At 42.5% G+C, this 19185-nt stretch overlaps 1 protein-coding gene across 2 annotated transcripts in view; it reads left to right on the forward strand.

The window, feature by feature from the left end:
* The window catches only part of PRDM2 (PR/SET domain 2), a 46554-nt gene that overhangs the window by 15556 nt on the left and 11813 nt on the right, over window positions 1–19185 (forward strand). Inside the window, exons 4-6 of one of the 2 annotated variants that reach the window (XM_081870722.1) lie at window positions 247–350; window positions 1250–1402; window positions 7162–7288. In XM_081870722.1, coding sequence (XP_081726848.1) covers window positions 247–350; window positions 1250–1402; window positions 7162–7288 — 384 coding nt within the window. Of the gene's footprint in view, window positions 1–246; window positions 351–1249; window positions 1403–7161; window positions 7289–17779; window positions 17842–19185 lie in introns of those variants that run through there. The other variant, XM_081870723.1, reaches the window with a different exon arrangement.

Here is a 19185-nt window from a genome sequence, read left to right on the forward strand (position 1 = left end):
AGTCATCAGCATCCTGGCATTTTACTGCTTTTTCTGTTTCATGTGTTTTGCTATTAGTTGCATTAGTTTGTGATATGCTTGTTCCCCCTCCCCTCTTTTTGGATTCTCTGCCCCCTCCTTTATTTAGCCAAGCAAAGTTACAGTGTATTTATGGAATCGCTTTGTTGTCGTTAAGCAGTGTTGCATGGTTTTGAAGTATGCAATACTGCCAAAGAGTCTGATTGTGGTTCCTCATTTTATCTTCAGGTGTCTGGGCAACAAAGCCAATTTTCAGAGGCAAAAAGTTTGGTCCGTTTGCTGGTGACAAGAAGAAACGATCTCAGGTTAAAAGCAATGTGTACATGTGGGAGGTAAGCAGTGACTGATGAGCAATTCCTTTTTTATATAAAATGATTTGAAAGTTCTATAATCCTTTTTAAAAAGTAGCTCATGGTGGCTAACGACATCACTATCAAACAATAAAGCATGTAAAATAAACTGTAGATAGTTTTTCTCCTGGTTGTAAGGATCACCAAAAGCAAAACAGAAATGTAATTAGATTTTAAATTTAGCTTAACTCTCTTGCTATGGTAGCTGTCATTTTTAGACCAAGCCATGGTTTGTCTGCTTTTTAGTTTCTGAGAAGTAGGGGTAAGAGACTATTAAGAGGGACACGATAAATACTTATAAAATCATGACTGATGTATAGAGCGAGTCCTGCCTGGGGGCCAGGTGTGACCCTTTGGGCTTCCCTGTTTTCCCCCAGAAGACTCCTTCGGCCATTCCTTGCTGGTCCTGCTCCACATCCTCAAGTGCTGAAATGTGCCAGGAAGGCAAGGATTCTCTTGTAAATTCTCAATAAATACTGTGCAGGACAGTGTCTGCAAAAGTTGTCTTTATGCTTATCCTGCTTCACTATGCATCCAGCCTTAATCTAATGCAGATGCAGCAGTTAAGACAGATTCCAAAGTGAATGATCTTGTTGCTGAACATCCCTTTCTCTGCCGCCACCACCACCAGTGAGTAGCAAAAAATAGGCCTAAAGCCCAAACTTCCCACTCCAGAGAGCAACTTCCTGTCAGCACAGCCATGTGAGTAGGTGGTCTTCAGTCTCCCAGGGATCATCCAGTGGTGCTCCATATGGACCCAGTCATATAAAACGCCCACATTTTGAAACTGAGACGATGGGTGCATGCTCTCGTGATTAATGAGTACTTTTGTTTCTTTCCTCCTCTCTGTCTCCATGCACACATACGTTCAACCTCACAAGGTCTATTACCCAAACTTGGGATGGATGTGTGTTGATGCCACAGATCCAGAGAAGGGGAACTGGCTGCGCTATGTGAACTGGGCTCGCTCAGGAAAGGAGCAGAACCTGTTCCCTTTGGAGATCAACAGAACCATCTACTACAAAACTTTAAAGGTAGCAGTGCCTCTGTGCCTATATCAGTTGCCTTTGTACAAATTTCAATGCCCTGTCTTCCCATTGCTGCTGTGCAAAAGTGCAACCTGCTGCTACAGCAGATGCAACATAGCTTCATGGCAGAGTACCCGATTGGCAACCAGAAGCTCTCAAGTTCAGTTCATGGCATCTTCCACTTTAAAAGTTCTCTGGTAAAAAGCATAGCTTTAGCTCTTTGGGGTGGGGAGCTGTGCTAGGTTAGATGGGCCAGAAGTATGACTTTTTAAAAAGCTGTTCAGCTCTTTCTCAGGGACTATGGAGGTCTCCCATACATCTCTTTGCAAGAGACTGTAGTTCGGTGGTAAGATTGCTTGTTTTGCATATATGTTTTTTTTAAAGTTGTGGTCCATCCTTATTGTTTCAAATGCATTTGAAAGGGTGGGGTATAGGTTTTCCAAATAAACTGAATAAGGGCCATGTTAGAAATAGATTGGTGACCACAGTTAAATGTTCCATTTGAGGGATATGTGCAATTGCAGTACATTGCATCTGATGTTTTATGACATAGGGTTGTATCCAGTGGTTAGTCCTACTCAAATTAAACCCATTAAAATTAATGGGCACGAGTAACTTAAGTCTGTTGGTTTCAGTGGGTCTGTTCTTAGTGGGATACAGCTCATAAATCCCTAGTTGGCTGCTTGACCCATCGTTTTGCTTCGTGACATGCAGTACTTGAGCCTTCTGGAGGGATCCCTAACATTGATGTCAAACAGTCCTTCTTTCTACTGCCAGGATCTCCATTCTTCTGTATGTAAGGGGGGGGGGGGGAGAGACCCTGTGGCCTTTTCTGACACAGCTCTGACGTGCTACCCATCTTGAAGGCATGCTTTTCCCCCTTTAATGAAGTGTTGCTCCAATAAAATAGCTGTGTATTCTTGTTTCCTCTTCCACTCCTCATTCCTTTAGGTGCCCTATATTTTCTTCTGGTTTGTAAGTCATAAGCCAAGAATTGTCTCTTTAAAAAAATAATAATGGTATAGTTCCTAGCAAAAAAGTAAAGGACCCCTGGATGGTTAAATCCAGTCAAACTTGACTATGGGGTGCGGCGCTCATCTCACTTCAGGCCAAGGGATCTGGCATTTGTCCACAGACAGCTTTCCGGGTCATGCAGCCAGCATGACTAAACCTTTTCTGGCTCAACGGGACACCCTGACAAGTGCCTTGGTTATGTTCCGTTGGTCACAGGTCATTTGCCAGAAAACCTTTTCTCCATTGTTTCCAATAAACATTACTGTACATTTGACACTTGGCCATGAAACATTTGCTCTTTATGTATATTGCTGTTGATGCGTGGTGGGGGTGGAATTGGTCTATGCTTTTCGAGACAACACTTGTCCAAGTTACAGATAAATTCTTGAGGCTGCAAAACTTACATTGATCATAGCTTTTTAAGGTGCATTAACAAGAAAACATTGTTACAAGAAAACAAGAAAACTTCCAGTGACCTTCTTGGTTATTTTTGTAATCATGCTCAGAAACAAACAGTTTAATGTTAATAAGATTACCCAAAACACCAGATATTATGAGAAGAAGGTTACAAATGTTGCATTGGTGACTACAGAATTTCCTGATACTGTTTCTTCTTCTGTGTTGTTTTATTTGGCTCATTTTGCTGTTGATATTTTGTGATGGTGCTGTTTAATGTTGCTGTTTCTCATAGTTGACTTTTCAAAATATTATAAGGTACCTTGGATATTTTTAATTCTATGTCACTGCACACTTGTGTAGATAATAGCATTACTTGTAGAGTACGTTTTCCTCTCTCAGTCAGTTCTAAATTTATACTAACCTTCTGCTTTAGACAAAATCTGAACAAAACTTACCTATGTGTGCCAAATTGTAGACTTCTGTGATCTAATCAAATTGTTAATCAATGATAATTAGCCAAACCCATTTTAATGCTAATATGTTTTCCCCAGTAGAGTTGTGTATCTTCAGCCTTTTATGTTTTGCTATCTTGCCTATGTAATTAGAATGAGGTTTTTTATTAATCTTTGAATATGTCACCTCATCACAATTTCAGAGCAACTAGATCCAGGAATTATTAGGAAGCTGTAACAAAATTAAATTATTTCCACTACCTGTTTATTCTTGGAGGGGAGGAGACTTATGGCACTCAGCCTTTTGAGTGTCAGCCTTTTGAGTGTTTTTCAACAATGTGATTTGAGATTCTTTATATAGGTGGAAAGCCACCACTAACTTTCCAAGGAAGCAGTGCCAGGAACAACATGATACCACCTGCTGAATACCATTGAGAGCACCTGGTAGCATGGCTCTGTTAATTGTGCTAAAAATCTGATTTTTACATTTTTTTTTTTTGGTGAACCTCTGAGAATCATAACGGTTGAAAATTGTTCTGAAAATATGGTAATTTTTTTTTTTTATAATTGTGTTTTGATCCATTAAAAGGATTAGTTTTGATCCAATATAAGATGAGCCCTGCTGGATTAGACCAAAGATCCGTGTGGTCCAGCTCCTGTTCTCACAGTGGCCCACCAGATGCCTATAGGAAACCCACAAGCAGGACACAAGCACAAGTGTTTTCTCCTCTCCTGTGATTTCCAGCAACTGGTATCCTTTTCCCTCTTTTTCTCCCTGCATATCCTTGAATTCCCCCTGGGTCACTTTTACAAAACCAGTGTTAGATTGGCTACATTCCAGTCCACAGGTATGGATATTGATCTAAGGGACAAGTTGCATATTTTTTCCAGAAGTTCAGCAACTTTACATTTGAGTGTTTTGAAAACTCTCTGGAGGATGCTGCCTTGGTCCCAGTGATTCATCTTGCACTTAGGCTGAAATCCTATGTGTGCGTTCCCAGGATTAAGACCCATTGAAGACAATGTGATTTACGTCTTAGTAAACATGCTTAGCATTGCACTGTTTAAAGTATTTTAGCTATCTTTTTATAGCTACATTGTTGCAAAATGACATAGAGACAAAGGTACAGTATAGTGGAAAAAATAATCACATCAGAACAACTGTGCAAATTCATATGAGAAGCTCCTCTGGACTAGCTGTTCATGCTATCGGTTAAAAGCAGCCTTGACTTCTATTACAGTATCTATGGAAGATGGGGAGCATCATAATATGTCAGCATGACCCAGAATGTTTGTGTACGTGCCTGGTCATGAACTTACTCAGGAGACTTTGGGCAATGTTGTTAACTTTCAATAAAGAACTGTATGATAGTGAATGTAAAACAGTTGATACTCTTATCAGGTCAGAGTGTTTTCTGTCCTGCAGTTCTCTTACATAAGCTAAAACTGGTGGGGAGAGTATCGTTTCATTCTTGTCCTGCTTGCGGTTTTCTGATGGGCATCTTGTTGGTCACTGAGAACAGGAAGCTGGAGTAAATGGGCACCCTTCAGTCTGAACCAGCAGAACTCTTACTATGTTTGTAAAAGTATGTATTCCTTGTTCCATAGTCTCCTGCACCAGGTTTCAGAGTGGGGGCTGCAGAAATCAAAGTTCAGTGCTCAAGTTTTTTATATATATTTTAAAAGTCACAGAGCTTTCAGCTTTTATATATGATGGGTTGTGCCAACTAGGTTTTCCTCAGAGTAGATGCATTGAAATCAGTGGCCAGTACCATTCATTTCAGTGAATCTATTCTGAGTAGTACTAGCATCCAATACAACCCAATATATACAACCTTGGGTTACAGACGCTTCAGGTTACATACGCTTCAGGTTACAGACTCCGCTAATCCAGAAATAGTACCAGCTTAAGAACTTTGCTTCAGGATGAGAACAGAAATTGTGCGGCGGCAGCGGGAGGCCCCATTAGCTAAAGTGGTATCTCAGGTTAAGAACAGTTTCAGGTTAAGAACGGACCACCAGAACAAATTAAGTTCTTAACCCGAGGTACCACTGTACAGGGTAAGGAATCAGAGGTAAATGTACTTGGGTGTTACATCACATCATGACTGGCTGGAAAAGGTTCATGTATCTGTAGGAGGGAAATTACAACGTGTTCACTTATATGTTAAGAGGCGCTTTAGTAAGAGCTTTTCTACACTTTCATGAGGTTGGGCTGAGTGATCTTTTGTGGTCCCTTGCATTCTTTGATTCTGCAATCTGCTTTTATATCCCCACCTGAATGTTTATTAAAAGGCTGGCGGATATGAATAAAATGCATGTTATTATCAGTGTATAATAATATTATCAGTACAGTCAGTTAACAGGTCTCAAATGTGAAGACAGACAAGGTGGGCAGTAAAACTGATATGGCAGTCTTCATTTGCTTTAGTGCAGGGAACTGTAGTCTCAAAGTTCTGGAGGGCACCAAGTTGTTAAAGGCTGATTTAGGTCTGGTAAGCTAGATACACAAATGTTCTGACAGCTACCTCCAATTGCAGGCGGGGAGGCGGGGAATCTTGGGCTTCAAGGCCTACTTGCTGGGTGACCTTGGACCTGTTACTATCTTTCAGCCTAATTTACTGCAAATAATTGTTGTGAGGCTAATCCAAGCGGGGGGGGGGGGAGCCAAATAAAGGCCTTGCAAAACAGTTTTTATACCCCTCTGTAAAAGCTGGTCTTTGCGATCTGTGAGGGGCGTGTGTCTATTTTCTGCCCTGCCAGTAGCATGAGAGAGAGAGAGAGAGAGCCTCGTTCCTTTGCATTCTTTGGTGTTTGGCCTGCTGGTTTGATCAATTTTACTGAACTGACCCTGTGTTTAATTGGGTACTTTTATCTGCTGGGCTTTTTCCTGAACTGTATATTTTGATCTTATTATATTGCTGTGGCAGGGAGGGTGCTGTTGTAGAAGGGAAATAAATATCTCTAATACATGAATGAAGTCTTAAGAGGTTGGGGGGTGGACGTGATGTGTAAAGAGATGCCAAGGTCATAGATAATTGTTGGGACTCTTGTTTATGAATCCACCTGAAATTTAAGATCAAAGTCAGAGGGAGAGAGGGACATTTTAGTGGTGGTGTCCCATTCGAGGAATGTCCTTTCCCCAATAGATGGGGGGGGTGTTATTCTGTTTCTTAAGAGAAGACCATTCTGTTGCCAAAGTTTTTAGAATCGCCATCATATTTGTTTTAAATCCCTTCTATGTGTGTTGATCATTACGCTTGAGTTGCTTGCTTGTAACAGCAGAAAATATGGGAGGTCAGACGCGAACATCCTAGAGATGCTTAAAATAAAATGTGAAAGATTCTGTTTCCTTTCAAATGCATTGTTCATTTTTCCTCCTCGCCTTTTTGAGAAGAACCTGTTGAAATGAGCCGATGCCATTTGGAGAGGTGTGGGTTTTCTTGTGCTTTTTTATTATTTATTATTATTATTATTATTATTGCTTGCTTGCTTCTCTCCCAGTCTGCCATAAAGCAAGCTGGAGTTTCAGTGCAATGTGCAAGTCATGCTAATGCGCTGGATAAATGTAATCCTCCTTCCAGCAGAGGGGTGTGGTGCAACTGGCTCGCTCGCTCTTTCTCTCTCTCTCTCTCCTCTCTTCTGTTCCTTCCCTTGTGACGCTGCGCTTGCACAAGCCACCAAGGGTTAAAGAGTCCTTCCTGTTTGGCCAGGCAGGCAGTTAGGAAATCTGTTCTTAGTGCAGAGTACAGCTGTTTGTGATCCGCACAGCAAGCTCCACGCCCTCTGGCCCTGAGCCTGCTTCTCTCTCTGTCTCTCTCCCTCCCTCCCCCCTTCTTTTTTTTTATTAACAACCTTCCTCTTGATTGGTGTCCTGCTTGTCTCTTCTTATTCCTCCAGCCAATTGAGCCAGGCGAGGAGCTCCTGGTGTGGTACAATGGGGAAGACAACCCAGAGATAGCAGCTGCTATCGAAGAGGAGAGAGCCAGCAATCGCAGCAAGAGGAACTCTCCGAAAACCAAGAAAGGTAAGAAGTTTCGCCTCCCTCTCTCTCCCATCTCTCCCGTTCTCTCCTCCTCTCTGTGAAGGAAGAATCCAAGGTGGGGTGCGTGGCATGGAGTGGCATGAAAAAAAGGCAAACTTTTCTTCTTCTTCTCTTCCTTCCTTACCCCCCCCCCTCCCCCAGTTCCTGCTTGTAGGATTAAGAAACGCTCCTAATACTTTCTCACTGAAGGGAGTGTCATACCAGCAAGTATGTCTGTGTGACCTTCCCCCCCCCCCCCAAGCTCTGGTGCTTGCCTCCTCAATTTAAACAGCTTCCAGTTAAAGTTGTGTATATATATATATATATTCTCTGCCCTCTACCCCCCTTTCATTCGATCAAAGAGTAGAACGGTCACATCAATTTCCTTGGGGTGGGGGGAGAGATTTGACAGTTCTTTCTCCGCTGTGTCGGTCCTTTTCAAACCAGAAGTTAGTTAAAACTTGAAGGAGAAAAATAACCTGCTGGCAAGCTGAGTTTTTAAGGTTTTCATGTTTTTGCTTTATCAGACATGTTGGGGAAACGATATGGTTCTCTTTTTTTAACACCGTGGAAGTATTTTTAGTTGCCTTTGTTGTTTATTGCACTTTGTGCCAGCAGATGGATTCCGCAAATGATTTCAAAAGATTTAAAAAGCACTGCATTTTTTATTTTATTTTTGGAATTCTGCAAACATTTTATATTGCCTCCCGATAGTGTTAACTGTCATGAGTTTAGGTAGCAAATGACATTTTGGTGCATGGAGAATTTCAAGTATTGAATTCAGACAGGTTGCATTTAGGGTTTTATTTCAGAGTGGTGTTGAAATTTGGGTGATGACTCATCAAGACACGGCATTTGCATTTATTCCTTCATTATGCCTTTACTGTTTGCAGCACTGCACTAAAGAAAACTAGGCCTGTAGTTTGCGTTTTTTAATTTTAAACTTCTTATTGCGGGTGGGGCTGCTTTTGAAATTAATGGGAAGGAAAAGATCAGTCTATATTCAGAGAGGGAAACGAAAAACAAGGCCTCCATGTGTACATATTAAGGACATGTTTCAATTTGTAATGAATCAAACAAGTTATTCTGATAGAAACTATAACAAGACAGGTGAGAAGGAAGAAACTCATTTGGTTTTGGGATTGTAAGCAAATAAAATACTTCAGCATCATTGTGAATGAAAAATACATTGTTGTTTTTTTTAATTTAAATGTGGTTTTAGATAGTGGCTAAAATATAGGTTTTCCTATTGTACCGCCGAACTTCTGTGATAAGATGTAGGTGCCTTTGAGTTATAACTTCTGCACATTTCTGACAGAAGAAACAGAATATTTCTTAATATACTGTCCAGAGTAATTGAGGTTGTATTAAATTAAGTTTTATTTAGAGTAGACCTATTGAAATTAATGAACCTAAGATAGTCATGTCCATTAGCTTAAGAGGGTATGACTCTTGAGAAGGACTAACATAATGTTTATTTATTTTTTTACTCCAGAAAATGTGCTTCTAGGCTTTATATATGTATCCAGTCTTAACAAGAAAGCTGCTGCTGCTTTTAATATTAGTAGTAATTAGTATTAGTGGATCCACATTCCAGGAGCGATAATGTTACAGAGTGAGTTGGTGCCTTTATCTACTTCACACTAGTTTGGGGGGAAGGACAGGGTGAAGCCAGCCCACTTGGCCACTGATTCATAGAAGGATCAAGGATCAGATGTTCATAGAAGGATCAAGGAGTCCAGATGTTCTGGACTCCAGCTCCCATCGTCCCTTGTCATTAGCTATGTTGTCCAAGTCTGATAGGAGTTGGCGTCTACAATATCCTCAGTCTAAGAACAAAAACGGAGGATGTCATCTTATGTTCACTAACTTTGAAACAATCCCATTGATCAGGTGAGCAAATCCCATGTTGGGAATGGCACCAGCCTTATTAGTTGTGAAGTTGCTGGAGCTAATCCAAAGGAAACATAAGAAAAGCCCTGCTTGGATCAGGCAAGAGGTCCAGCATCCTGTTTTCCCAGTGGCCAGGCAGGTGCCTAAATGGGAAACCCACAAGCAGGTCCTGAGTGCAACAGCCCGTTCTACACTTGATAGTCACAACAGCCGGTATTGAGAGGCATAATGCCTCCAACAGGGAAGGTAGAATATAGTCATCGTGGCTAGTAGCCATTGATAGCCTCATCCTCCAAAGCTTACATAAGACTGTTCCAGGAGATGGGAAGTGTCAAATGGTCAGGTTCTCTCAACTAATAAAGGAAGGCCTTGCTGTTTGTACTTTGCCTCTGCCCATGCAACCCAGTGGAAGGGGTCATTTTATGGGGAAGGAGGTACCAAATGGCAGTTAGTCCCAGCTGAGTTGATTCAGCCAGCTTGAATGTCAAAAGCTTGAGGGCTGCAACACTTGGGATCAAAAGTTCAAAACAGTCCCCACTGAGTCCCCTGCCCCTGCAGTGCTACAGCATATGCTTCCAGTACTAGTCCTACTTAGAGTAGACCCATTGAAATAACTAGATGTGACTTACTTTCTCCAATTATGGAGGCAGAGCGTAGCCGTCATGACTGGCAGCCATCTATAACCTTCCTCTCCATGAATTAGTCTAATCTTTCAAAGCCATCATAAGTTGATAGCCATCACAAGTTCCATAGTTTGCTATGCATGAAGAATTGCTTCTTTTCTGCCCCAAATCTTCCAATGTTCAGGTTCAATGGATGTCCATGGGTTATGAGAGCAGGAGCAAAACATTTTACTATGCACTTTGTTATGCGATGCATAATTTTATAATCATCTGTTATGTCACCTCTTACTCTCATTTTCTCTAAATTAGAAAAGTCCCAGACACTGCAAACTTTCTTAGAAGTGTGTGTTGGGGGAAGAATCTGGGAATAATTATTCATTATGCGGGGGTCCCTTTTGCCACCCCCAACCCTTGCAGGCACATCAACCAATATTGGGCTTATAGGACAATAAGTCGGGTGACTTCCCTCTCTACTTTTATTTTGTCTTTACAAAACTGCCGTGTTTTGTCGTTTGTTGTTCTGGTTTTTTTAAAAAAGAATGCTTTTGAAAACTAGGAATGGCTGCATGTGCAGAATCAATTTGGTTGCTGTTTTGAAGCCTGGGTCTCCAACTGGAATTCAGCTGGAGTTGGGAGCAAAGGAATGACCATATCTGAGTGAATCCACTTAACCTTGGAAAATACATTGGCAGTTTGTTTCCCCGTTCTTTCCCAGAGTAACTAAATTAGAAGCAACTCCCTCAGAAGCTGCTCTGTGTCTCTCTGTCCTGTGTATAATTTCTGTTGCTGATGCAGCTATTAGGAAGTTGGGAAGCTGCCTTGTGCAGAGTCAGACCATTGGTTCAGCATTATCTTCACCAACCTGCAGCGGCTCTTTGGGATTTCACACAGCAGCTCTTTGAGTTTTCTTTCCCAGCTCTATCTAGAGATGCCTGGGATTTGACCTGGGACCTCCTGACTGGAAATTAGATGCTCTACCACACAGCTATGGTTCTTCTCCTAAAAACAAAGCAAGACTGGTATTGTCCACACTGACTGGCAGCAGCTCTCCAGGGTTTCAAGCAGGGCATGTAACCTGGGAGCTTCAGCATGCAAAGCAAGAGGAATGGTCCTTTCCCAAATTTGCAAGCTGTTTCTCTTTTTAAATTCAAGGTCGACACTTAAGCATACCTGGGCTCCTTTGGGAGGAAGGGCAGGATATGAAATAAAATAAAATCCCCATGAGAAGAGCCCTGTTGGATCAGGCATCCTGTTCTCACACTTTCTAACCAGTTGGCCATGGGAAGCCTGTAAGTAGGTCCTAAATGCAGCAGCGGTCCCTCCATTTGTGATTCCCAGCAACTGGCATTTAGAGGCATAGCACTTCCAACAGAGGAGGGAGAAAATAGTCATAGCCTAATGAGACAGATAAAGTTGACATGTATTAATTTTTTAAACTTGTTTTTAACTTGCATATTGATTATATAATCTTCTGTAAACATTAAAACGTCTATTTACAACTACAAATTGGCCTAGTAGCCATTATACTTCTACAGAGGCAGTGATGGCCACCAACTGGGATGGATTTAAAAGAGGATTGGATGAATTTATGGAGGAGTTACCAGTGGCTACTAGCCATGATGGCTGTGCTCTGCCTTCCCAGTTGGAAGAAGTATCGCTTCTGAATACCAGTTATTGAAACGCCAGGAGTGGGAGGGTTGCTCTTGTGCTTGAGTTGTGCTTGCAGGCTTCCCATAGGCCTCTGGTTCGCCACTGTGAGAATAGGTTGCCAGCTTGGCTGGGCCATTGGCCTGATCCAGCAGGCCTGTCTTACATTCTTAGTATTGAGAGGCATACTGCCTCACAGTGAAGGTAATACAGAGCACAGCAGCACCTTCTGATGAAAATTTCCATGCCCTTGAATGTATACGTAGCAATAAACTTCTGCCCATTACTACAGATAATAATAATACATGTGCCTAAAAATCCCAAGTAGTAGCCCCATGTGTGAAGCATGGTGCAAGTGTTATCTCAGACATCCAATACACACACAGCAGCAGATGCTTGTTTTTAAATACAGTGAGCATGTATACTGTTTATTATATAATGGTGATGGTGATGATGATGTATTATTTATACCCCACCCATCTGGCTGTGTTTCCCTAGCCCAGGGGTAACCGGCAACCTAAGGTCCGCTGGCCAAATGTGGCCCAATCACCTTCTAAATCCGGCCCGCAGACAGTCCGGGAATCAGCGTGTTTTTACATGAGTAGAATGTGTCCTTTTATTTAAAATGCATCTCTGGGTTATTTGTGGGGCCTGCCTTGTGTTTTTACATGAGTAGAATATGTGCTTTTATTGAAAATGCATCTCTGGGTTATTTGTGGGGCATAGGAATTCGTTCATTTCCCCCAAAAAAATATAGTCCGGCCCACTACATGGTCTGAGGGACAGTGGACTGGACAGTGGACTGGCCCACGGCTGAAAAAGATTGCTGACCCCTGCCCTAGCCACTCTGGGCTGCTCCCAACAGAATATTAAAAACACAATAAAACATCAAATGTTAAAATCTTCCCTAAACAGGGCTGCCTTCAGATGTCTTCTAAAAGTCAGATAGTTGTTTATTTCCTTGACATCTGATGGGAGGGCGCCACTACCAAGAAGGCCCTCTGCAATTGTATGCAATGGCCTTGTGTGTTAATGTTAGAAACCTTTTGGCCATACACACTTTCCCAAGTTCACATAGAGCAGGCATGCCTAGCTGGAGGTTAAAAAGAAAAGTTTTCAGAAATGAAGGTAGGTAGGTTTCTAACATTTCACCACTTGACACAACACGCAGTAAGATATGCAGAATTTGTGATGACAGCCTCTAGTTCAGCTAGCTTTAAAATGGGATTAGACTAGTTCAGCGATGTGAAGAGGTCTATCAACAAGCTGTTGGTTCATGATGGCTGTTGTAGATCCTCCACATTCCTGGGCAGTGTACCATTGAATCACAAGTGGGAGGGCTTTTGCCTTCGGGCTCGGCTGCTGGGAATCCAGGAAGCATCTGGTTGGCTAATGCGGCAAACAGGATGCTGGACTAGATGGGCCTTTGGTTTTTCTGTAGCCCAGACACAGTAAGACAAGAAGGCAGCATGCCACCTCTGAGCACCAGTTCACACGCAGCACAGATGGGGAGAGGCTGTTGCATGAGCTCCTGCTTCTGGGTTTCCCATGGGCATCTATCTGGCTGGCCACTGTGAAAACAGGAAGCTGGGGCAGATAGACCTTTGCATGATCCAGCAGCATTCTTTTTATGTTCTTAGTCTTATGTTTGTCTTACATGCCTAGTCAAGAATGAAACTTGGGTAAGAGAGCTTACCTCTCTTCTGGCCTGTTGTGGTGTAGGGAGATCAATATCGGGACCATAACTTGAATGATAAAGAACATGCAATTTCTTTTGAGGCATTTCCACCAGAATCCTAACATAAATCTTCCAGTTTCTGCTTAGATTCTCCCAGAACAGCTTGCCATGGTTCTGCATGGAGTATTTTCATGGGTCAAGACAGACTCTTAACAAAGTGATCTACAAGTCTGGGGGTAGTTTGATAACAAGCTATCCAAGCATACTGTTCTTCCCCGCTGGAACAACTGCTCCATTGTATTCTGGGGTTTTTGAGGAGGAGGGCATGACTTCGAGGAGCGCCTGGAAAATGACAGTTATTCTGCTTTTTAGCTAATAGGCATACTAACAGGTGCTGAGGTAAATGTGTCAGGCTCTGAATACACTGTAGCTGGGCTCAAAAGATGTTGAAGGGCTTATGTAATCCTCCTGGAATAGTTCCATAAACTTCCCTCCGGGGCCTTGAAAACTTCGAAGGCTATTCATACCAGCTTCCACAGTTCACTTTACAAAGTGTGACCAGGATCTGAAAAGCTGGTTAGTTTCCTGTGCCAAAGTGGGTTGTGGACTTGTTTCAAGTCTGTATAAAAAAATGTGTTTTTTTCCTCTCCAACTAAAGGCGATTTAAAAGTAGTTTGTGATGTGGGGAAGGGTCTGGAATTGCTCTCTAGCTAGGAACAAATGAGACAGTCTTATTCCAAGGCAGTGTATGAGTCGGTCTAGCACAATATTTTATACTCAGTAGATTCTACAGTGACTCTCCAGAGTTTCAGACAAGTGCTCTTTCCCAGTCATAGCTGGAGATGTTGGCAGGATTGAATCTGAGTCCTCCTACATGCAGAACAGCTGCTCTGCCATGGATCTGCAGCCTATATTGAATTCAGTATCTTCCAGAACTGAATTTGTTCCTGAAAGTTAACTGGTTTTGGAAGATTCTGTAACCTAATACGATCTACTAGTGTCATACATTTAGTTGAACGCATAATAAATTTTTAGCACTATGAAATGAGTTTACTTTAATTTTTATTTATAAAAGTATGCATGAACTGACAAGTCATGTAAAATATTGAGGTGGTGTGCAAGATATTCAGTAAAATGCAAGATCATTAAAGTGTGGCTAGTCAAGAAAGCTTATTACAGTGGTACCTCAGGTTACAAACACTTCAGGTTACAGACTCCGCTAACCCAGAAGTAGTACCTCAGGTTAAGAACTTTACTTCAGGATGAGAACAGAAATCGCGCGGCAGCAGCAGGAGGCCCCATTAGCTAAAGTGGTACCTCAGGTTAAGAACAGTTTCAGGTTAAGAACGGACCTCCGGAACGAATTAAGTTCTTAACCAGTGGTACCACTTTATTAAGATTTGAGTCAATGTGTGTGCTAAAGGAACTGCCAAGACCGCTGCCAATTTCTAAGTTTTCACAGGGAAAGAGAAGGGAGAACTGCTGTATTAGATGTATACCCTGCCCTTGTGTTGCAGTAAACCACAAATTGAAAATAATCATGCAAAATGAATAAAATATCGTATTAATAATTTTGAGAAACCTTTAAAAAGAGAAAGGAACTGCATGAACTTTACAAACACCACTAGACTTGCATGACTTAAAACCAGCTTCTCCGCTTCTGCCACCTTGGTTCCTTTACGTAGGAACATGTGTGTTTGTGCATTTCAAAACATTTTCTATTTCAATTGATGTGGATGAAGAAGGACTCTAAGGCACACGAGAAGCAAAAGGAGCCTGAGGTTGTGCTGTTCAGGTTCCCTCAGCAGCATATTGTGGGAGCAGTGTGCCCAACAGGCTCCTAAACTACACCAGATGCCTGAGGATATTCTGTATCAATGGTGTTGATCATTGAATAATCCAGTCAAACACACTAGGAATGCTCTCATTACCACCTTTGCATTTTGGCTGTACAAGATTTGCCGAAGTGTGAATTGACTGTAGCAGTATGGTTGAATGTTTCATAAGAGGTTTCCCCCCACAATCCATTTTTACCATTTCAAGCTGTGAGTCCTCATTTTTTCTTCCTATTCACCCCACCCCACCCCCCAATCATTCATCTTGCCTTAATACTTTCCCACCAAATACCCCAATCTGATTGGCCATCAAAATGTGTGGCAACAATTCAACTCCGAGAATAGGAGTTATAGTGTAGCAACTTCATCCCCCCCCCCTTTTGGGAAAAGTAGCAATAATGTCTCTCTTATTGTCCGTTAAAAAACAAAACACATAGGATTAGTTTCAGTCATGCCTTTTTTTTAATCTGTTGACGGTTCCTTCATTTGTCAGCATCTTTTTTTCCCACTTGCAGTGTCCACAAATTAATATGGTGGTCCAGGTGGGTTTGCATTAGTTATGTCCCTGAGTCAGGGATGGACTATATAGCTTACACTATGGGTGTCATAGCGTTCCCCAACCCAAATGCAGTGATCTCTTGTAGATGCCCCTGTGCCTTGGCTTCCCACTGCTGTAATACTTAATTTGTTTACTTTGCTAAATTTGCATACACCTTTTCACCTCTTTAAACAAATGGAGTGGGGTTCAAAGCAGCTTGCAGCCAAATAAGAACAAAACAAAGCTATCCTTTAAAAGCAACCCAACGCCCCCTGCCCCCCTCCTTGCAGTGAAACATAAGAACCTGAAGCATGCCCAAACAAAACTGTCCTATCCTGCTTCTAGAAATGCCAGCAGGGACAGAACTGAACAGGCAGCCTGTTGGAGGATGTGTCACAGCTCTTGTGCAGCAACTGAGCAGGTTCCTGCTTCTCAAAAGCCAGCCTGGCGTCTGAATGCAGTGTAACTTGAAACAAAGCCTCTTAAACTATGGAGAAAGTCCTTGCAGGGAGGTTGTGGGAAATGCAGGGAGTGCTCAGCTTGAGTGCTTTGGCTCCTTTGCTTAACCTGTTGCATCTGAAGGCAGCCGTAGAAAAAAAACTTCTGGAGGAAGGCTAGGAAAGAACCCCTTCTCCTTGACATCTTGTTTCCCCTCTTGTAAGAGCATTTTTTAAATATTTCATGCAGTTCCCACTTGCTGTCTATTGTCTAAGGGCCCAGGAGCGGTTTTGCCACCTCCTGGATTGTTATTGTGAACGAGGCTTCAGACTGCGCATCAAAACCCAATCTGCAACTTCCAAAATTCCACAGAGGTGCATTTGACTGTAACCTCATTCTGACATCCCTGCTCTGGCTGAGTTGTGTCAGCTGCTTACATCCCAGTCACATGCAGTCATTGTGGTTGTAGGATGCTGCAAGTAGGACCAAATGAAGTATGTTCCACCTCTTCACTTACTTTTAAATACCCATCTGCTGCTTTCCCACTTAAAAAAATAATAATAAGGTGCACTCCAAAAGTTTATCGCATAAACAGCCCACAAACTAAAGCAAGATAAAACTTATACTACTTTTTTTATTTTAAAAAATGGCAACATGTAGCACACACAGTCGATAAAACAAATGGATAAACAGCAATCAGTAAAACAAACAAATCAATGAGGGTAAAGTTAAGTTAAATGCCATTGAAGATGCTCTTTGCCACCCATCTACTATTTTGACTCAGGGTCACCTGGAGAATAACTGGGGGTGGGATAGTATTAGAGACCACTCATTGTGTGCAAACTGCTGTTTCTACATCTGCCTTAAAGCAGATGTAGACCACTATTAATCCCATTTTACAGAGGAGGCAATTGAAACCATGGGAGCATGCCTTGCTCCAAATTCCACCCAGAGAGACCTGGCTAAGTTTCTGTTGCACCCCAGGTCCAGTGGCTGCACCAACTCCAGACAACATAGGAAGTCGCCTTATACTTGGTCACAACACTGGTCCATCTAACTTAGCCTTGTTGTCACTGTATGGTGACAACTCTCCAAACTCTCTTTCAGGCAGGGTTTTTCCCCCCTCCCCCCCCCCCGCCTTACCTGGAGATTGAACCTGGTATGCTTCCTCAACTTTGGCCCTCCAGATGTTTTTGACCTACAACTCCCATGATCCCTAGCTAGCAGGACCAGTGGTCAGGGATGATGGGAATTGTAGTCTCAAAACATCTGGAGGGCTGAGGAAGCCTGCTCTACATGGAAAGCTACATCCTTTCCCCATCCTTGTATCCACATGCTATATTTAAAAAGAGAGAAAGAGCGAGGGCTGTGCACCAGGTCCAGCCAAATCACAGATCACAGACAGCTTTGGGATGACCTGGGATTCAACCGGATTGGGTTGAGGCAGCCGTGGGTTGGCTCAGGTCCACCCAGAGGGATCTGGGGCTGTTAAAAGAGGGGGCGGTCTGGCAGCAAGGTGGGATGAGGAGCACAAGAGCCTGTCTGCATCTCCGTCTCCCCCCACTTTGCTGTTTAATTAGGATTTTTATTTAGGGGCTACTCCGAAGCATGGGCCCCAAAACGGACCTGCACAGCTTTAGAGAAAACCCTCCACCTTTCCTTGTCTCATCCTTTTAACCTCTTGGCTATTTTCTGTTCCTTTCATGTGGTCTTGTTCTTCTCTGTTTCGACAGAGCATAAACCTGTTTGGTTCTACTTTTTTCTGTTTTCATTTTTTTCCTTTCTTTCACTGTTCTCATTCCACTTCCCCTGTGGTTTCATTCCTATATCTTTCTTGTTTAGACCAACTGGAGGATCCAGCCGGCGGTAGCGCGGGCATGTAGGACCCTTTGGTAAACCTGATGGTAAGTGCACTCACTCGTGTGCTTCTATCAGGCTCCTAACAGGCTTTGGGGCGTAGCAGCCACAAAACATCTGGCAGGTGGGAATTGCTGTTCTGTGCACAGGAGGCAACAGCATTGCCTTCTGCAGCTACAACACAGAAGTTTTCAGCCATGTCGTAGTAACTGGTGTAGAATGCCAAGGACCCAAAGTTTCATTAGTCATGAGTTCCCTCTTCAAAGAGGGAGGGAAACTGAAAAACTTGAGTGACTTGTTTTGTCATAAGTTGCTTGTGACTCTCCATGTTAAGCTGAAAAAACATTGCCTCTTTCTAGCTCCTCTGGTAAATACGCAAAGGGGGTTTTCCTCCCCAACTTTCCTATCTGCTGTCAAGATTGCCAAACTAAGGATGTTGATTTGTCTGCCTGTTGTGTCATTTAAATCTTCATTCCCCACTTTTTCTGTCCTCGCCTGTGACATGTGAGAGACAATTTGGTGTGGCTGTTAGAATGTCTGAACAAAACTTGATAGACCAAGGTACAAATAAACCCCCACTCAGCCCTGAAGCTCACTGGGTGAGCTTGGGCCAGTCACACTTTCAGCCTAATCTACTTTGCGGGGCAGTTGTGAGGATAAAATTGGGAGTGGGGGAAGCCATGCCTGCCACCTCGAGCTCCTTGGAGGAAAAGTGGGATATAAAAGTAGTAATAAATGAAAACAACACTTGGAAGTTTGCTGATAGTCAAGAGTTAAAATGGAATGCCAATAAGTAATTAAAATAAATGCTGCACAGCAAGTAAAAATGGCAGCCACATAGATATGAATACTACCTGCTCCTAAAACATGCTGGAATAGCAGTTTTTACCTGGTGTTCTGAATGCCAGCAGAGAGGGGGCAGACAAATTTCCAATATAAAGGGAGATCGCCTGGTTGAGATAACTGTCTTTTTCTTCTTGTTGTTTTACTCAGCTGTAGTTATAACGGGTAGGAAATAAAGTAGGGCCTCTATTGAAAATCTGGCGGGAAACCAGGTAATATTGCCCAGGATGAGATAGTCCTTTAGAGTTTTACTGATTTATTCGTCAGTATTTATACCACCTGTCGATGAATTCCTCTGGTTGGTTTACAGACTCATAACAAATAGAAAATACAATAAGTAGTGTAAACTCAGTAACCCAACTTCATAAACCAGCGCGCGCGCGCGCGCACACACACACACACACACACAAAAAAAAAAAACAAGCTAGGCCAGCATAAATGCAAGCTGCATTAAAATCAATACAAAACCAGTGTCAAACCAACAAGTGGTCTGGGGGAGTGCAAGAATTTTACAAAGAACCGAGGTAATATAACTAGTATGAACTAAA

The sequence above is a fragment of the Podarcis erhardii genome (assembly GCF_964252035.2).
Source record: "Podarcis erhardii genome assembly, chromosome: 7".
Lineage (NCBI taxonomy): Eukaryota > Metazoa > Chordata > Lepidosauria > Squamata > Lacertidae > Podarcis > Podarcis erhardii.